The 19,224-nt window shown below is 49.9% G+C and overlaps 1 protein-coding gene across 1 annotated transcript in view; it reads right to left on the reverse strand.

Annotated features, from left to right (window-relative positions):
- The window catches only part of LOC144798492 (uncharacterized), a 121,963-nt gene that overhangs the window by 14,909 nt on the left and 87,830 nt on the right, over positions 1-19,224 (reverse strand). The window contains exons 9-11 of the mRNA XM_078669393.1: positions 14,772-14,886; positions 3,683-4,353; positions 318-395 (exon numbers count right to left, since the gene is read on the reverse strand). Coding sequence (XP_078525519.1) covers positions 318-395; positions 3,683-4,353; positions 14,772-14,886 — 864 coding nt within the window. The remainder of the gene's footprint in view (positions 1-317; positions 396-3,682; positions 4,354-14,771; positions 14,887-19,224) is intronic.

Below are 19,224 nucleotides of genomic sequence, written 5' to 3' on the forward strand. Positions count from 1 at the left end.
TATAAGACAAAGAACCTGCAACACCCATGCCCAACAGTAATAGCAGGAGTGTGCAAAACATGTTATTTACAGCTTTATATGCTACAAACAGAAGAGTTTTGAAAACCTTGGGTGGCTATTGTATTAGAAAGTAATGGATTGTCAAAGTACAAATGATTCCTTGTGAACTATGCTTCTTTTGCTTCTCCTGAGAAGATGGTGACTATATTGGGTGTGGTTGTATTTGCAATGCACCTATCGCCACTGGTATTGCTTGTCCAAGAGACCGCAGGGCTCCTGCTCTGATAGTGCCCTCACCCAGCTAGGCTTATACTTACTGGCATCTGTTCTGGGGATGTATACAGAATCCAATGCCTGATTTGGATTCCACTTTGGCTTACCTTGACCCCAGTCACCTGGAAAAAACAAAGACGACAAAAAAGCTTATGGTTGGTATTTGAACTGCACATCCATTTCATTTCAGAACGAATAAGGCACAGTAGCACTCCTGAGGAATGAGCCATACAAGAGACACAAACAAAAGACAAACACTAATAAACTGTTCAAACTGTACAGTGTGAGGGGACACTGATCCGGCATGTGGCACCCGACTGGGGCAGACTTACCATGTATCAGGCTCTGATCACAAAATCCATACCAAGAACCCTAAACCCAACCTAATTTCTCAGCACTTAGAGGAAAGCCAAGTGACTTGTGACTTAATTCGCATAACTCTGCATCCAATCACCCAGTAAGTGAAATAGTGTCATTCCTACATTAGCAGTGGAAAAAGTCCTTAGAGGATCCACAGTATCACACTCATGTGTGTTGTACACAGGGACTGTACCAACCACTATGATGCTTAAGGTTCATATCATTCTTAACCTGTCTGGAAAAATTACCTACCTTCGGTAATGATATTTCTGGTGGATACTCTTTCTACCTGCAGATTTCCCACTTTCAGCGTATCCAGAGGTGCCAGTCTGGATTTGGCATTGTTTCATAGCTCTTCAATGCCAGTAGGAGGCACTAGCTCCATGTCGATGAAGGAAGCCATGCCAGAGTGACTTCACTTAGGTTATATATTGACCACCTTGGCCTACTGACTTTAGTTCTCTGCCCATTTTTTCAGTGCCCTTAGAAGCTAATACACTCCCAAAGTGCTGAGTGTTGTGCGGACCTACCTCTAAAGGGAGACTAATGCTGCTGCTTCCTCTTTTTTGTGGCACTTCTCCCTTAATGATTTTGAAGCTGGAGAGATGGGAAATTTGGATCTCGGCTGAGATTGGTACCGAATCAGCTAGTCGTCACGGACCCAGGCAATAAACAGCTTTACCTAACGCCACTTGATTACCATGGGCTGCATAATGAGACAGTAGTCACACAATCGTGTATCATGCTCTGTTCCCCAGTCACCACAAGCAAATGTCATGGTCAGGCGTGAAGGACATCATCCCATCACAAACCCTACAGGTTTTGAACACTGAATGTTTAGTGTGAAACATCCCTGCTCACTGCCCTAAATGTTTTGTCTCTAAAATCATGCGGGAAATCTCTCCGAGAAGAGAGCTAGCTCTGGATGGGCAACGGGTAGGCACAAAAAAAAAGGAACTGCCGTCAGGATGCCAGGGTTTGTAATATATAGATCTAGTGCTGTCATGCCAGCGCCCACCACGCCATGAAAGAGTTTTTTAAAGAATTTGGATCTAGGCTGTCACCTGGACTATTCGAAAGGCGAATTAACAATCTGTAGGTATAAGTAACCACCAAAAACAAGCGTTTCATTTTTAGAGCAATAGAAAAAAATAAGTTTGACAGATTTCACATAACAGACTATCCATATTATGCTGGATGATTCACTCAACAAAAAGAACAATTGATGGACAGAATGTTGAACAATGTCAAACATTCACCCCAGTACATCAATCTGGGCCTAAATCCATCTTTTATTTTCTCCTCACGCCAATCCAGTTTAAACCCAGCCATATGCAAATCTGTCTGGACCCTGCTGTCCAAGGGAACAGTCCATCCGAACTTCCAGGTCAGGTCCTCCCTGGGCTGGAAACACGCATTCTGGGACCAGAGTGGATTAGTGAGCAGAAGAACGATGATGGATTCAACCCAGAGCTGTGACTGGGAGGCGAGTGTCTGAAAAGTTTCAGCACTCTGTCCATCATCTTATTGTGTTTTCTATGTCAGCCCCAAGTGGCCAAGGTATGCCCAGACGTGGGTCTCTTGCTTTCCTTGCCACTAAGTTTAAGATAGCTGGGCTAATGAGGGGTGAAACCCCGAAACTGGTCCTAGGATGCTTGTTTCTGGTCCAGGGAGGACCTGGCCTGGCATTTCGGGCTGGACTGTTCCCATGAGAAGCAGGGTCAACACTCATTTGCATATGGCTGGGTCCAAACTAGGCTGGCTTGGTGAGCAGAAGAACGATGATGGATTTAACAAAGATCTGTGACTTGGGGTGAGTGTGTGAAAAGTTTCAGCACACTGGGATGGTTCAATCAGGGCTCCTACATTGTGCCCATTTCCATCACAACCTGTTGATGCAGTTCCTTGTAAACACACACAAGCTGAAAGCAACAATGCTACTATCTTTAGAAGTTCTGTTGCAGCCCAAGGGGGTGATAAGAAGTTTCTACATTGTGCAGACCCATTTCTGCTTTCTTAATCAGCCCTGTGACCTGACAAATCTAACATGACACAAATAGTTCATTATGATGCAAGGACAGATTTGCGGGCTCTTTCTTACTAAACATTTGAAGGGGAATGCTCATGTCCCTCTTGTTTTCTCTGATGTCTTTTTTATTATTTATGTGCTTCACATGTTAGACCTTTCTTCACCCGTCACTCTTACATGCCTGGTCCCTTCCCTTATTACATGACCCATCTCTCTCATCATACTCTTGTGAAACAGTCTTATTTGTTTTCTCCTCACTTTCACATCCCCTCCTGGTGCTACTCATTACAAATTACCCTCATACATTTAGCCCCCACACCCTCTTGTCCCCTCTAAGCTCCACATACACTTCGCTTATTCTTCCTTCACATCTTACCACCTTTACTTTCTCTCATCCCATTACCAATGTAAATTGCAGTAGCCATGAAGAACAGACTACTGTGACCAAATATATTTTTCATTTAAAAAACAAAAAAAATAGTTTGATTTCCTTATTTCGGTGGAAGTGGCACATATTCAGGGGTTCTTCTTCTACTCCTTTTGCTCCAATATTTTTAAGTGTCATGTGAGTCAGAGGGGGCAGGTTGGTGTGAGTATAAAGTTTGTCAATGTGTGTTTTGTTAAAACTACAAGTTTTAACATTAAACAGTTCAGTATTCTTCATGACAAATTCCAGATATTTTCAGTGTTGATAAAACAAAATGTAACGATAAAGTTGATAGAAGCAGTGTTAGGACAGTAACGTGATTCCAAATAACTGAAGTATGGATAAGTGAAAGGATAGTGGAAAGATACTCCTGCTATAAATATGACAGTCTTCCTCCCCAAATCAACATGTTTCAAGTGCACCACAATTTGCAGCGTTTGTCACTCGTCCAAGAGCTGACAAATATAAATAGGAATAAAAAAAAAAGAATTAAATACATGTGCCATGCCTAACTAAGCAACATCTTTAAACTAAAATTATTTGATTGTCACGCCTGAAAAGGAAGGGACGATGCATCTGATTTTAATACTTACTATCTTGGCTTGGAATGTGTTGATGCTTCTCATGACTGGTCTGGTTCCAGGCTTCTGACTGGGAGGGCTGGATTATTGCCTTCTCTGGCTTTTCAGAATAACCAGTGGCCATAAGCTCAGAGTTGGCAGGCTCCTTAGAGTGCTGTAGTGTAGGCTCTGTGGGTTTAAAAGGTGTTGACGCAGGCTCAATAGGCTTCGATCGTTGAGGCACAGATACTTCAGGCTTAGAGTGCTGTAGTGCAGGCTCCTTGGGCTTAAAAGGTGTTGGCGCAGGCTCAAAAAGCTTCGATCGTTGAGGCACAGATACTTCAGGCTTAGAGGGCTGTAGCGCATGCTTCGCGTTCTTTGAGTCCTGAGGATCATGCTTTATAGGCTGAGAGTGTTGTGATGCAGGCTCTTGAGGGTCAATAATGTAACAGTCCGTATCAGAGTCCGGATCAGAGTCAGGATCACAGTAAGGATCGCAGTCCGGATCAGCATTTAGAAATATCAGCGGCTTATAACCGGGTGGTTGGGGATCCTGGACTTTTGAAGTCTGTACTTCTGAATCACGAGGGGCAACTTTTCCAAGATTGTTGGAGTTCCCTGGGTTATGACCATGGGCGAGGCGGAATTGTTTGAGCTTCATTTGATAAAATTTGTAAGCTGAGCTACGTTTCTTATTCAGAAACCTATGGAGAAACCAAAATTAAAACATTTAGTGTGTCTGTGTCACAAAGTTATGCTTTGTTGATTTAGCAATGGGCAGGGGATATGAAAATGAAAATAAATTATAGTCAAACAATATTACAGGAAGTTTTTTGCAACGTACAAATAGATGTAACTAAGTTCAGGACTAAGAAGCAGCAGCATATCGATCTCAACAGCACAGAAGCATTTGGACAGGACTATAGTTTAACAATTCGATTCTTACAACATTAAATCACTATCAGTGGTTACTAAAGTTACTTATCTGTACCTGACATTTTACCAAGATTCATTAGCTTCGAACATTCCCCACTCTCAGTCTTGGAATCCCTGGTCATTTCTCATATAACCGCTTTATTTAGTAGATCCTTCCAGTGCATCTTGGCGCTTTTTAAGCTGCTAATCAATATCTACATTTGTTGTGACAGTCGCTAATGGTGCATCAATGCCTCTTTTAGAGTTGGCCCTTTCAGAATTTCACATGAATTGATGGCATACTAAGCGCTGTTTGCCTCGGAGGTAAGTGTGATATAACTGGGTCTGCAAACGTTCCTTTTATTGATGTTTTTTCTAACATGCGAGGCCCCCACCTGCCGAAAGAGCCAGTGGGTTTGTGGAGCAAACCACATAGGAAGGGAGCCCCATGTCCTATAATGGTGGTTGTAACTGTAAATGTTCTGTTGGGCCAGCCAATAAAAGTCTTCAAGTTACGGGACCAAACATTGGGATTGCGGAATCAAAAAGCTCCCCCCCCACAGACAGTTCCAATATAGGAGCGATGTTAGCTTCAGCATAGCGACATGGAGTCAACTGCTGGAGGCAGGGACATATGTACTTTGTAATTTTGTAGGAAGTCAGTTATGCTCTATTTCGTATATTAAACATAGTAAGCTTAGGTCCCAGGAGGGTTGGGGCAGCTACCGTCTCTCACTGATTGACTTTAGGTCAGCCAATGAGAAAAGGCAGCAGTCCCAATCTCGTCACAGAGTGGGATGGGGTCCATGAGACTGCGGACCCACCCCACTCTGTGACAAGGTGTCACTGATTGACACTCGGCCCTGGGCACTTGAAGGCTTAAAACTGAAGCGGCCAAGTCACGAGGGGGAGGTCAATGAGGCACTTTTGCCAGGGTGAGGAGGTCACGCCAAGAGGGATGTGAAATCCTCAGCCTGGCAAGGCAGCCAAGAGCATGTGGATTTATCGCATGTCTAGCTCCTGTTTGCCTGACTTGAACAAGAAGAGTGTCTGCCAGACTCACTTTTATTCAGCCCGACAGACACTCTTCTTGCCTGGAAAAGAGAGGGGGGGGGGGTGTCCCTCAGCCTGTACAAACTGGCCTCTGCTGGTAACCAGTTGCCTGAAATATTGGTTTGGATTGTGTCAATCAATCAATCAATCAATACATTTGTAGAGCGCGCTACTCACCCGTGAGGGTCTCAAGGCGCGGGGGGGGGAGGGGGAGTTGGAGGACTGCCGCTACTGCTCAAAGAGCCAGGTCTTGAGGTGTTTCCTGAAAGTGAGGTGGTCCTGGGTCAGTCGTAGGTGGGCGGGGAGGGAGTTCCACGTCATGGCCGCCAGGTAGGAGAATGATCTTCCGCCGGTAGTGGTTCTCCAGATCCGTGGATCGGTGGCGAGGGCGAGGCTGGCGGAGCGGAGTTTGCATGTTGGAGTGTAGAACATGAGGCGGTTGTTGAGGTATTCGGGACCTATGTCGTGGAGCGCTTTGTGTGCGTGGGTGAGAAGCCTGAACATGATCATTTTGTTGACGGGGAGCCTGTGCAGGTCTCTCAGGTGGGCTGATATGTGGCTGTGGAGGGGGATGTCGAGGATGAGTTGTGTGGATGCATTCTGTATGCGTTGGAGTCTTTTCTGAAGTTTGACTGTGGGTTCTGCGTATAGGGCGTTCCCGTAGTCTAGTCGGCTGGTGACGAGGGCCTGGGTGACCGTCTTTCTGGTTCCGGTAGGGATCCACCGGAATATCTTACAGAGCATGCGCAGGGTGTTGAAGCATGAAGATGAGATGGCGTTGACTTGCTTGGTCATCATGAGAGAGGAGTCCAGGATGAATCCCAAGTTGCGTGCGTGGTCAGTGGGTGTCGGTGCGGTGCCCAGTTCTGTGGGCCACCAGGAGTCGTCCCAGGCGGATGGGGATGGTCCGAGGATGAGGACCTCTGTTTTGTCTGAGTTCAGTTTCAGACGGCTGAGTTTCATCCATTCCGCGACGTTTTTCATTCCTTACTGGAGGTTGAGTTTGGCGGTGGCTGGGTCTTTGGTGAGGGAAGAGTATCAGCTGGGTGTCGTCGGCGTATGAGATGATTTTTTATTTTTTTATTTTTTGTAAACCTTTATTGTGTATCATAGGCATACAGATACGGGCCCACAACCATTCTGGCCGGCCTCGAAATCGATTAATAGCACAAAACACAGGATCGAAACAGCCCAGCAGTCTCAGAGACGAAAAACAGCAACCAGAGCACGACGTATGGGAAAGGGGACCGCTGGGTACAGGACAAAGCAGGTTAATTTTAAAAGTTTTTAGAGGAGAAGGATCAGGCGCATTCAATCCACAGAGGGCACATAGCGGGCAATGATCACAACAAATTGTCGACAAAACGAAGGATGGCAACCAAAAAGTCAGCATAAAAAGACAGGTATCAGGAAAATAGCATACATTCACAGTACCCACTGGTCATCGCCCGCCCCATGAACGTGGAACATCTCATCCCATGTTAGAATAAATCCAACAACAGAAACAATAAGCAGCGCTATACCTAGCCACCATGCTGACCCAAAAGAAGAAAAGAAAAGAAAAGGAACCAAGAAAAAAAGGGAGAAAAAAAGGCCCATAGAAACAGAAACGAAAACAAAAAACCCTCCCCCCAACCCCCCACCCTACACGCATGCTGAGGCTACAGCCTACCCCCCCCCCCCTAGCAGTGTGTCTGTCGCCCGAGAAACGAAACCCGAAATTTAGCTTCAGAAAAAAGGGAAAAAGAGAAAAGAAAAAGAGGTAATATAATACCGGAGGAGGGCAAACCCAACAGGCTCCCGGTCTCCCCTACCGTTAGCGTCATCGCCACCCCAAAGGAAACAATCAACGATAACAGACTCTTAGTACCATAAATATGGGGGCGAAACATCACGTAGTGCGCCATTAAGCATGTGCAGGAATTTACCAATCCGCATCCCCTCCAGCCCCACAGACATCAAACACCAGCGGAAAACCCTTAGCCCTGGCCCCTTTTCGCAAGACCCCCGTGCAATGTCCACAAAGGTGAAGCCGCTTCAGCAAACAAAAGAAGACAAAATGCCAACGCCTGGGCCGGGCGCAACTCGCCAGCACAAAATGGACGCCGCCGGCCACGGACAAAGTCTCCTCCAGTATAGACGATCACTCCCTGATTCAAGTCCGAAAAGGCATACCACCGCAAAGGTACCAGGGCGAGGGAGGAGGCGGCAGACATAAGCGGCAACAACAGCTGAACCAGTGTCCGGGCCGTCGGCGGTGCTGTAGCAGACGGGGACACCGTCAAATGATGGGAAAGGCGTCCTCCATTACCATTGAAACATGTAGGCAGTCCGTCCCAGACACCAACACTGTCCAGGATCGTACATTCCCCTCCGCATCCAAGCAAAACCACAGGATCCTCTTCAAACATAGGTGGGGGCAATTCCTCGCAAGTCTGGAGAGCATCCGAGCGCAGTTTCCCCAGTGCGATCGCAATATCGTCAAGCCTTTCACCAAGCGCCCGGCAGCCATCACTCCAAGCAGACTGAGAATCATTCAGGGCGGCAAGGATGTCGCTGCAGGATAGCGCAGGCTGGAGCCCCCACCTCGGAGAGTCATTCGGTGCCGCACACTCGACCTCACGTAGCACCGCAATAGACAAGGGGTAATACCCCATCTCGTGCAGGCACCCGTCGTGCGCTACCAGCTGGGCAGGAGAACAAAGGCTGGGTGGGGAGAAGATCGGTTCAGGTAGACTGCTGCTGGAATATCGAGGGCTTCCAAAATGTGGACCCAGACCGCAATCCGTGGCAGTGGCCATCTCTGTTCCGGACCAGTCACAGGCCTATGCGCGGGAGCGTATAGTTATAGCCGGGCAGGGCAGCAAACAAAACCGAGAGTCTCACCTCCCGGACTCCGCAGCCAGGATCAATGCCACCGAGCCCTCTAGCCGAGGGCGCACTCAAGCCGCACCATGCGATTGTCGGGGGCCCCCTCAAAGGACCGCTCTGGAGCCGCTGTTACCCGGTGGGCCGACTCCGCCCAGGTTCTGCCGGCCGCCGCCGAAGAGTCAGTGCCCGGCCATGTTTGGCAGCCTAGGGCTCGGCACAGGGTCGCAGATGGCCGCCGGTAGACTCCACTAATATATCCGTCTGCGAGGCCGGTAGAGACACCGGAATCGCGTATGCAGCATCCGCGCGCCTTCACCTTCGCCCCGCCACCATTTAATATCGAAATCGTGTCCAGGATCGTCTTGCGGGGCTCAGAGGCATACGGAGCCGGGAGCTTACACGTCCGTGTCGATCGCCATCTTGGCTCCTCCCCCGTATGAGATGATGTTGAGGCTGTGTTTGCGTGCGATCGTGGCGAGGGGGCTCATGTAGATGTTGAAAAGGGTTGGGCTGAGCGATGAGCCTTGGGGTACGCCGCAGATGGTCTCGGTGGCCGCGAAGCGGAAGGGAGGGAGGCGAACTCTCTGGGTTCTGTCGGAGAGGAACGAGGTGATCCAGCGCAGGGCTTTACCTTGGATCCCGGCGTTGTGGAGGTGGTTTATTAGGGTGCGGTGGCAGACTGTATCAAAGGCGGCTGAGAGGTCTAGGAGGATGAGGGCGGTAGTTTCCCCATTGTCGAGTAGGGTCCTGATGTAGTCGGTGGCTGCGATGAGGGCGGTCTCAGTGCTGTGGTTGGCTCGAAATCCGGACTGGCATGGGTCGAGGGAACCATTGGCCTCGAGGAACGCGGTCAGCTGTTTATTGACGATTTTCTCGATCACTTTCGCCGGGAAGGGAAGAAGAGAGATGGGGCGGAAGTTTTTGAGCTCTTTAGGGTCCTCTGTGGGTTTCTTCAGTAGGGCATTGATCTCTGCGTGCTTCCAGCTCACTGGGAAGGTGGCGGACGCGAGGGAGTTGTTTATTACGTTCCGTAGGTGGGGAGCGATGATGGTGTCAGCTTTGTTGAAGATGTGGTGAGGGCGTGGGTCGGAAGGAGAGCCGGAGTGGATGGTGTTCATAGCGTGGGCGGTGTCTTCGGTGCTGATGGGAGTCCAGGCGCTTAGGGTGGTTGTAGGGGGCGTTGGTTCGGTGCGGAGTCTGGGTGCCAAAGCTGTTGTGGATATCGGCGATCTTGCGGTGAAAGAACGTGGCGAGGGAGTTAGAGAGGTCTTGCGATGGTGTGATGTCGTTGCTGTTGGCGTTGGGATTGGAGAGCTCTTTTACGATGCTGAAGAGCTCCTTGCTGTTGTGTGTGTTGTTGTCCAGCCGTTCTTTGAACGATGTCTTTTTGGTGGTGCAGATCAACTGGTGGTGTTTGCGGGTGGCGTTCTTGAGGGCTGTCATGTTTTCTGGCGTCTGTTCGCGGCGCCAGGTTTTCTCGAGGGTTCGGCAGGATTTCTTTGATTTTTTGAGGTCGTCGGTGAACCATGTTGTTTTCCTGTTGCCGGGCTTGCCTGGAGGGTTCTTCAGTGGTGCAAGGGCGTCGGCGCAGTTGATGATCCACTGTGTGAGGTTGTGGGCTGCGCCGTTGGTGTCAGTGGTGGTGATTGGTGGGTTCTGGCACAGTGATGTGGTTAGCTGGTCTGCGGTGACTTTGCTCCAGCATATACGAGGGATCTGTTGCGGGCGGTGGTGGTATGTGGTCTTCTTAAAGGTAAAGTGGATGCAGCTGTGGTCGGTCCAGTGTAGTCCGGTGGAGTGGCTGAAGGCAACGTGGCTGCTGGCGGAAAAGATGGGGTCGAGCTTGTGGCCGGCGTAGTGGATGGAGGTGTTCACTAGTTGCTTGAGTCCGAGGTTGGCGAGGTTGTCGAGCAGGGTGGTGGTGTTGTTGTCATTGTTGTTCTCAAGGTGGAAGTTCAGGTCCCCTAGGAGGAGGTAGTCTGATGAGGCGAGGGCATGTGGGCTGATGAAGTCGGCGATGGCTTCACTGAATTGTGTACGTGGGCCCGGGGGTCTGTAGACGAGGGTTCCTCTGAGGGTTGTCTTGGGCCGGTGTAGATCTGGAAGTGTAGGTGTTCGGCGGTGGTGATGGCATCTTCGGAGTTTGTCATGACGTCGATGGTGTTCCTGTAGATGATGGCGATTCCTCCTCCGGTTTGTTTGACGCGGTCCTTTCGGGTGATCTTGTAGCCGTCCGGGATGGCTATGGCGATGTCGGAGGCTGAGGAGGCGTTCATCCAGGTTTCTGTGAGGATGGCGACGTCTGGTGCTGTTGTATCGAGGAGGTCCCAGAGTAGACGGCGTGCTTGTAGACGGAGCGGGTGTTGAGTAGGATGCACTTGAGGTGGTTGTTGTTGTTGCCTGGTCTGGGTGGTGGGATGTAGGTTCGGACGTAGGTGAATGTGCAGGTTTGGCAGGAGAAGGGCCCGTGGGCGCGCTTCGGAGTGGCTTGGTAGCAGGCGGCTGGTCGGCCGGTGTTGAGTGTGTGGAGGGTGGTGGGGTCGTATCTCTGTCGGGTTTCATGGTTTCGGCGGGGGCCAGGAGTTCTGGCGTTGGGCGCGGTCCAGGCGCAGACGGGCTTGCCTTTGGCGCGCCCGCTGCGCGGCCTCCATGAAAAGGCCTATGGGAGGGAGGAGCAGCTGGGAGGCGGGAGCGGGGCGGCGAATGGGGCACCAGGGAGCGGGGCCGCAGGGAGGCAGCGGCGGGAATCTCGAGGGAGAGGAGCGGGTGGGGGGCAGGGAGGGAGGGCACAGGGCGCTGGGGCGAAGAGGCAGAAAAAAAAGAGGAGAACAGTAACGGTGAGAAAAGGAAAGGCAGAAATAATAGTGGCACAAAAGGAAAAATAGGAAAAACAGTCCAATGCACAGGGAGGACTGCAACGATCACAGCGGGACAGGGGGACCGTGTGGCGGCTGAGGGGGGCCACCTACCTGGTGACAGGGTCAAAGGTTGCTCAGTTTTTGAACAACTAATAACTAATTGGCTGGTGGTTCAAGAACGGTTTTGGCCACAGCCTGTTAGGCAGTGATCTCAAAATCCTCCGGACGACTTGATATCACCTAAGAGCCAGCACCCGGTACGAGGAGCTTGCATTGGCTTTCATAGTTCATTGCAGTATCCATGATATTGTCTTGCTGCCATGTGTTGCCCTCTAAGATAAGAGTGAAGGAACAGCTATTTTCTCCAGTACATAGCAGTTCTCCTAGGGTGCGAGAAATTAAATGAAGTTGAGCTGGGGATTCTGATCTGTCAGAGGTGACTGGAGCCTTTTACCCAGATCCATTTCCGTCTCTAATGCAGCTGCACAAAAGTCTACTTTTTTGAGGAACTGGACAAGTCATCCCTCTGCTCCAGGCAGGATCAAAAGGTACGACCTGCTCCCCCAAACGCTGAAGGGGCAGGATCACACCAGACACCTTTGCCCTGAATACTGAAGGGTAGCCCAGTTAGGGTCAGCCAAAAGTAGCTATGTATTGCAAATTATGTTTTTGTTTTTAAAACATATAAATAAATAGCATTGTCATTTACACAGAGCCACCCACACAGTCATTCACATAGAGCCACCCACACAGAGCCACCCACACATAGAGCCACCTACAAAAAAAAGCTACCCACACACACAGAGCCACACACACACACACAGAGCCACACACAGACAGACAGAGCCACACACACACACAGACAGACAGAGCCACACACACACAGACAGACAGAGCCACACACACAGACAGAGCCAAACACACAGACAGAGCCAAACACACAGACACAGAGCCACACACACCAATACAGAGCCACACACACCAACACAGAGCCCAACACACAGAGCCCAACACACAGAGCCCAACACAGAGCCCAACACACACACAGACCCCAACACACACACACATAGCCCAACACACACACACACACACACGCACACACACACACACTTAGCCCAACACACACACACTTAGCCCAACACACACACACACACACACGCACACACACACACTTAGCCCAACACACACACACACACTTAGCCCAACACACACACACACACACAGAGCCCAACACACACACACACACAGAGCCCAACACACACACACACACAGAGCCCAACACACACACACACACACACACACACACACACAGAGTCCAACATACACACACACACACACACACACACACACACACACACACACACACACACAGAGCCACACACACACAGAGCCACACACACACACACACAGAGAGCCACACACAGGGAACAGAGGGCAGAAAAACAATCACAACGAGGGAACAGAGGGCAGAAAAACAATCAAAACAAGGGAACAGAGGGCAGAATCACAACGAGGGAACAGAGGGCAGAATCACAACGAGGGAACAGAGGGCAGAAAAACAATCACAATGAAGGAACTGAGGGCAGAATCACAACAAGGGAACAGAGGGCAGAATCACAACGAGGGAACAGAGGGCAGAATCACAACGAGGGAACAGAGGGCAGAATCACAATGAGGGAACAGAGGGCAGAATCACAATCACAACGAGGGAACAGAGGGCAGAAAAGCGGCGGGGGCAGGCAGCGGCAGTGTGCCTTGCGCCCCCTCCGCAGCAATAGGCGGCGGGGCTCTCTTCTTCCGGGGCTCCCTACAGCGCATGGGAGCCCCCGAAACAATCACGCTGCTTCCCTGCCTTCACCCGGGCCCCCTCCTGGGACCAGGGACTTTTACTAGCGGCACTCGAGGAGGCGGGGTGGGCTCCCGACCTCCTCCCTCGAAGACTTTGTCGTTGTTGCGTGAACACGGGTGAGCCGCTGGGGAACAGAACCATTAAAAAAAGCGTTCCTAAACAACCGGGGGCGTGGGCAGCCGGCCCTGGCACGAGGGGGAGGCAAACTTGTGCCACAACCGGGGGCAACCTCAGACCAGGGATGGGGGCGTCAACCTGCCGCCTCCAGGGGAGGGCAGCTGGCATCCTTCCGGGGAGCAGTGCTCAGCGCTCCCCCAGGCCACAGCAGAGACCCCGCCGGACCGGAGGGGCAGCACCTGCCCCAGGGACAGCACCCCGGAGCTCGCGGCCAGCACAGTTCGGGCTCCAGCAGCCGCCCCCATCCTGCAGGAGCCTCTCCCCTGCCCCTGTGCAGGCACTGCCTCCTCCGAGCACTCGGTGCCATCCTCACCCCGGCGGATGTCCCAGGCACAGGCGGCAGCGCTGAGCCCACGCCCCCGGTGCAGGGAGAGCCCAGGATGGGCCGAGCCTCGCAGCCGCGCTGCGCAGAGGAAGCCTCTCCTACCATGGTCCGCAGATCCGGGCACACGGGGTCCCTCAGCTCGGGCACAGCGCCGATTCCAGGTGTCCCGCAGGCGCCATCTTTCCGGGTGTTTTTTTGTGGAGTGGTGAGGAGCAGGCTCGCACAACCAGGGGGAGGAGGGATGCTTCCGAGGCAGCGCGGCGGCGGCTGCTGCTGCTGCAGTGTCCCCAGCGGAGGCTCCTGCACTGACTCAGGGGCCACAGCACGCCGCGGTGTACCTCGCACACACACATCCAGTTTAAAAATTGTCACATGGAGGTCGTTCTACTTGCACTAACGCAACACACACATCAACTTGGAGGTACAACTCAAACCGTCAAACACAGCAGTTAATCTCGATCAACAAGACAGCTGCGTATTTTACGCCCTTATCCGTGCACATTGCCACACCAGACAGAACCAATCTGCACGTGCCTACCAAAATGAATGTGTTCTTGTGTAATACAACTGGTGCTCAAGAAAAGCGCTGCAATGCTGAATTTCAAAGCTAAATAAGCACTTGCCATCTCCGGAAGGCAAGTGAGGAGCACTCGGCACCACCATCTGTTAAGTTTATATGTGTGACCCATCTTTCTCCGAGGTCATGCAGAAATGCCTCGGAGAAACGTATGTCATTTTCGGGATTGAGGGGCGTGTTTTTCGTTCTCTCCTCTTCCCATTGGCTGGAATGTAAAATTCCAGCCAATGGGAAGAGGAGAGAAAGAACCTAAAAAAACACGCCCCTCAATCCCAAAAACACGGGGCTTAAATGGACAGACGCCCCTCTCCTCCAATGGCTGGCCTCCGTTTAGGAAGCCAGCCAATGGAAAAGAGGGGCGGTTTCAAGCCCCACACTGAAAAACATAAGATCTCGCCGGCGAGACTGCGCAAGCGCAGCCTACGCAGGCCGAGACCTAAAAAGGATTGATCCATCTCACTAATGTCTGAGCTGACAAGGAGGCCAAGAATGCTCACCAGAACTCTGGGTTTTTGGAAAGCATGGTCAAATCAAAGTCCCCTTCAATATCTTTGCCATCTTCAACAAGGAACCGAGCCAGATTTTCTGCAGTTTCTTTTGTATTGTCATCAACTGCGAAGAATGAAAAATAAATCTATTAACATTTCTTATTGTTAAAGCAGACAATATATGTTACATGTATGTATTACTTTTCTCCAAAACACAACGAAAGCAATTGTATGTATGAAAATACAATACTATCAATGGCAAAATCAAATGATAGTGTTTTTAATTACTAAAATTGTACCTCCTTGTACAACCTACTGTATAAAACAAAATATTTCCCACATTCATTCAGTAAAACGTTGACATGTTGTATCAGGAATGGCTGTGCATGTCAGCAGGCTGCAGCAGCGTATCTCTAATTTGAAGGATATCTGTAGCCCCGTTTGGGAAAGATCCTCTTTCTGTATGATCACCCCAACATTTGGGCGGATGCTGTCGTTTTTTCAACTCTGTAGCACACTGGGCCCTGCTGTCCAGGCCCCAGTACATCCTGTAACCCTTGAAACGTATATGTGCAATCTGCTAATTCCTGATTGGCGTAGGTAACTTACCTAGTAGACACTAGAATATGGTGCTTCAGGTCCCTAGGGCTAGTTAAAATGAATGTCACCAGTGGAACGCACCACTTGTTGTGCCACTACTGTTATGAAAAAGTGAAAAGAAGGCTCTAGGTCTGTCACTGCAGCCTTGTAGGGCAGCTTCTACTTGACATGGCAAAATAACCCCATTTGCCATGTCCAAATCTTCCTTTTTAATATCTATAAGTCGCCCCTAAATAAGGCCTTGTAAGCCCGTAGGGCACGGTGCAGATAATAAAAAGGGCATGCCGAATTTATCTCTTACATGTCTTTACAGGAGAAACCCGTAAGTGTCATTTTCATTGTAGCTAAGCCGGTAGGCCTATTAGCTAGCCTGGAGGTCCACTAGCCCACGAGAGAAGTGCTAATGTCCATATGGGACCACTGAATATGGTACTTTAAGGTATCAAATTAATTGTTGCATTCAACCCGACGTATTGCTGAAGTCGGATTTAAAATAACTTTTAGGGTAAAGGTGCGTTTAGAAAGTCATCGCTTTGTTACCCAAACCTCTGGTAGCCCTTTCTGGCAATCCACAGCTGCATTACCCCAAGACAACAGGCTGCCCTCCTGCTAGAAGGTGTGACACACTCCCAGGAACAGGCAACAAACAGAACTGTTACTGGGAAGAAGGGTGACCTCCTTCAGCAGAATTACGACAGGGTGGTGGCTGCAGATGGCCATGCTTCAAAGAGGCTGCCGCCTCAGTAAAGCAAATGCAGATCACACGTTAGGCTGTTCGCTCCTGTGTATAAGTAGACAGGCTGTCATCTCCTCTAGAGGGTGAAGCCCACTGAAGATCCAGTTTTCCAAAAAGAGTGACTCATTATGCTGGGTACAAGTTAGGAGTGTACCAGGAGCTCCACCCAGGGGAAGAATACTGAGGCATCTTGAATGCAAGCAGGAAAGGGCACTCTTGAGAATTATTTTGGTCAAACCTCCAGGAAGTGATGTAAAGTGGGAAGTCTTGCCCCATGGGAACTGTTTCCCTATAGACTGAAACTTCCCACAAACACAAAGATGGCATAACATTGTCACCCCTTGCACATGGCCCTCGGATCACTACTTGTCTGGAAAGAAGACAGAAAAGGGACAGCACTGCTGCTCCATGGACCCAGGAAAGAGAGGATATCAAGGACTAGACTGGCTTGGGCCTGCTGAACTAGAGGGACTTGCAAAGAAGATTGTACCAGCGGTGCCACTTGCGGAACAGAGCTCCATTTCTTCCAGAACAGAAGTGATTCCAGGGGCTAGATGACTAACCTTCTGTTAAGCCTCTGGACCACAACAGCTAAGGAAGCCTGCAACCGGAGAGCCCAGCTACCCAGGAACGCCGGCCCTCCCCTATGAGCTGAAGTGCACCCTGGGAGACCGAGTCTTGAACCACATGAGTGGCCCCCTGGGCCATGGAACCCATGGCTGAAGTCAAAATGGACCCTGGTCCCCCACAAGAAAGATTTAGTTACCTGCAAGTAACTGCTGTAACCAGGAGACCAGCTGCAGCTGTACCTGCACTGAACTCCACTGGTGCATCATGGAAGATACAATCCGAGGCAGGAGACGACCCCTGGCGTTCGGGGACCTATGGGTGGCCCCAGGAAGACTGTACCTCTTCAGCATCCTCCTCAGGACCACTTCTTTGCCGGACCACGAAAAGAATAAAAATACAGTGAGGACTCTAACACTGCTGAACCAGTTTTAGTAGCCATTCTAGCCTGTTGGCTCAAAATCGCTAAGCTACTTACTATTTTTTACATTCTAAAGATAGAACTACACAATAGATTGTTGTTGTTTTGGTGTCTGTCTGTAGATACAAATAAAATCTATTTTCATAAATTGGTGTCAGATTTTTATTGAGTCGTGTTTCTTACTTATTATTTTGGTACTTATAAGTTCTTTTCACTTCTGCCTTAGATTAAGCCTGGCTGTTCTGTGCCTCAGCTACACAGGAATGAGCTATAAGGTTTTATTAAAGAACCTAAATGGACTTGCCAGAGATTGTGACATTATTACATGGTGAGGTCTCCCAAACAAACCACATAAGAAATGCGTTGCTTACCTGTAACAGCAGTTATCCAGTATTGGTGTCTTTCATAGATTCACATGCCTGAATCATTCCCCGTCGTCGAGACGGGAGCCTCCGGTATATAACAAAGTAATGTCCTATAGACATACATAAAGAAAAATAGGCCTAAGGGCCTCACCTTAGTAGCCTATCCTTGTCCTTATGCAAAAAGGACCAAACTCTTAGAGCCAGCCAATCAGCTATCACCTCCTTCTAGAACCTTCCCTGCTGGAGCCTCAGTCTCTCAGATTTTCGTACGCACCAAGCTAGGTAGGCGTAAGGCAGGTAGAGAGAGAACGTGAGTCCTTCCAGGGGAGGCGGGAGGGTTACATGTGAATCTATGAAAGACACCAATACTGGATAACTGCTGTTACAGGTAAGTAACGCATTTCTTATCCAGTATTAGGGGTGTCTTTCATAGATTCACATGCCTGAATCAGAATAGTTAGCAATACATATTATGCACATGTCTGATGCAATGATGCCACATAATCAGTTAGATAATACACTAAGTATCATGCGACTGTAAGTATTAGGATACATCAACATAACCAAATAGAAGAGATGTGCATACCAGGATGGCGGGATGTAGGAAGGCTCACCTCACTGGAATAGATGTCGAAGCACCGCCTGGCCCACAGCTGCGTCCTGCAGAAGCTCAACATCCAGGCAATAGTGTCTGGCGAACGTATGCGGCGACTTCCACGTCGCTGCTCTGCGTATGTCCAGAATCGGCACTCCAGCGAACAGCGCTGCTGATGTGGACATTGCTCTTGTGGAGTGTGCGTGCACCGTGGCATTCAACGGCCGGCCGGCCTTTTCATGGCAGAATGCTATCGCCGAAGAGATCCATCTTGAGATACTCTGTTTCGTGAGTGGGAGACCAAGTCTTGGTCTACTGTAGGCCACAAAAAGTTGCGACGACTTTCTGAAGTCTTTTGTCTTGTCCAAGTAAAATCTTATACACCTTTTGAGGTCTAAGGAGTGTAACGTCCTCTCTGCTGCAGTGGTAGGGTTTGCAAAGAAGGAACGTAGAACCACCGGTTCATTAAGGTGAAAGTCTGAAGGCACTTTTGGCATGAATTTGGGATTCATCCTCAGCACCACTCTGTCTTGTTTAAATTGCATAAACGGTTCCTGAATGGATAGAGCTTGTAACTCGCTGACTCTCCTGGCCGATGTTAGAGCGAGCAGAAGAGCTACCTTCCATGAGATGTACTTGATGGGTGCTCGGTGAATGGGCTCAAAAGGATGGCTCATAAGCTGGGTGAGTACCAAGTTTAGATGCCATGTAGGTGGAATCCTTCGAGGCCTTGGGTACGACCTATACAAGCCTTTGAGGAACTGTTTAATAAGCCTGCTGGACCAAAGCGAAGGGGCCTTCGAGGATCTAGTGTAGCGTGAAATTGCAGCCAAGTGAACCTTTATAGATGCATGCGCCAGTCCTGACTCCGCCAAGTGTAGAAGGTATGGCAATATCTGCACAGGGGTAATATGGTGACAGATCTTGTTCCACGCACCATAAGCAAAACCGCTTCCACTTGAGGGAGTACGTTCTGTTGGTACTGTCCGCTCGCGCTTTCGCTAGGACCTCCCTGCATTTCTGTGGGATGTCTAGATGACAGAATTCTCTGTGCTCAGGAGCCAGGCTGATAATCTGAGCGATGGTAGGTTCGGGTGTTGGATCTGTCCGTTGGACATAGTCAGCAGGTTCGGGTGCTGTTGCAGACGAATCGGAGCCCTGATGGAGAGGCGATGAAG

This window comes from Lissotriton helveticus, chromosome 12, assembly GCF_964261635.1.
Source record: "Lissotriton helveticus chromosome 12, aLisHel1.1, whole genome shotgun sequence".
Classification (NCBI taxonomy): Eukaryota; Metazoa; Chordata; class Amphibia; order Caudata; family Salamandridae; genus Lissotriton; species Lissotriton helveticus.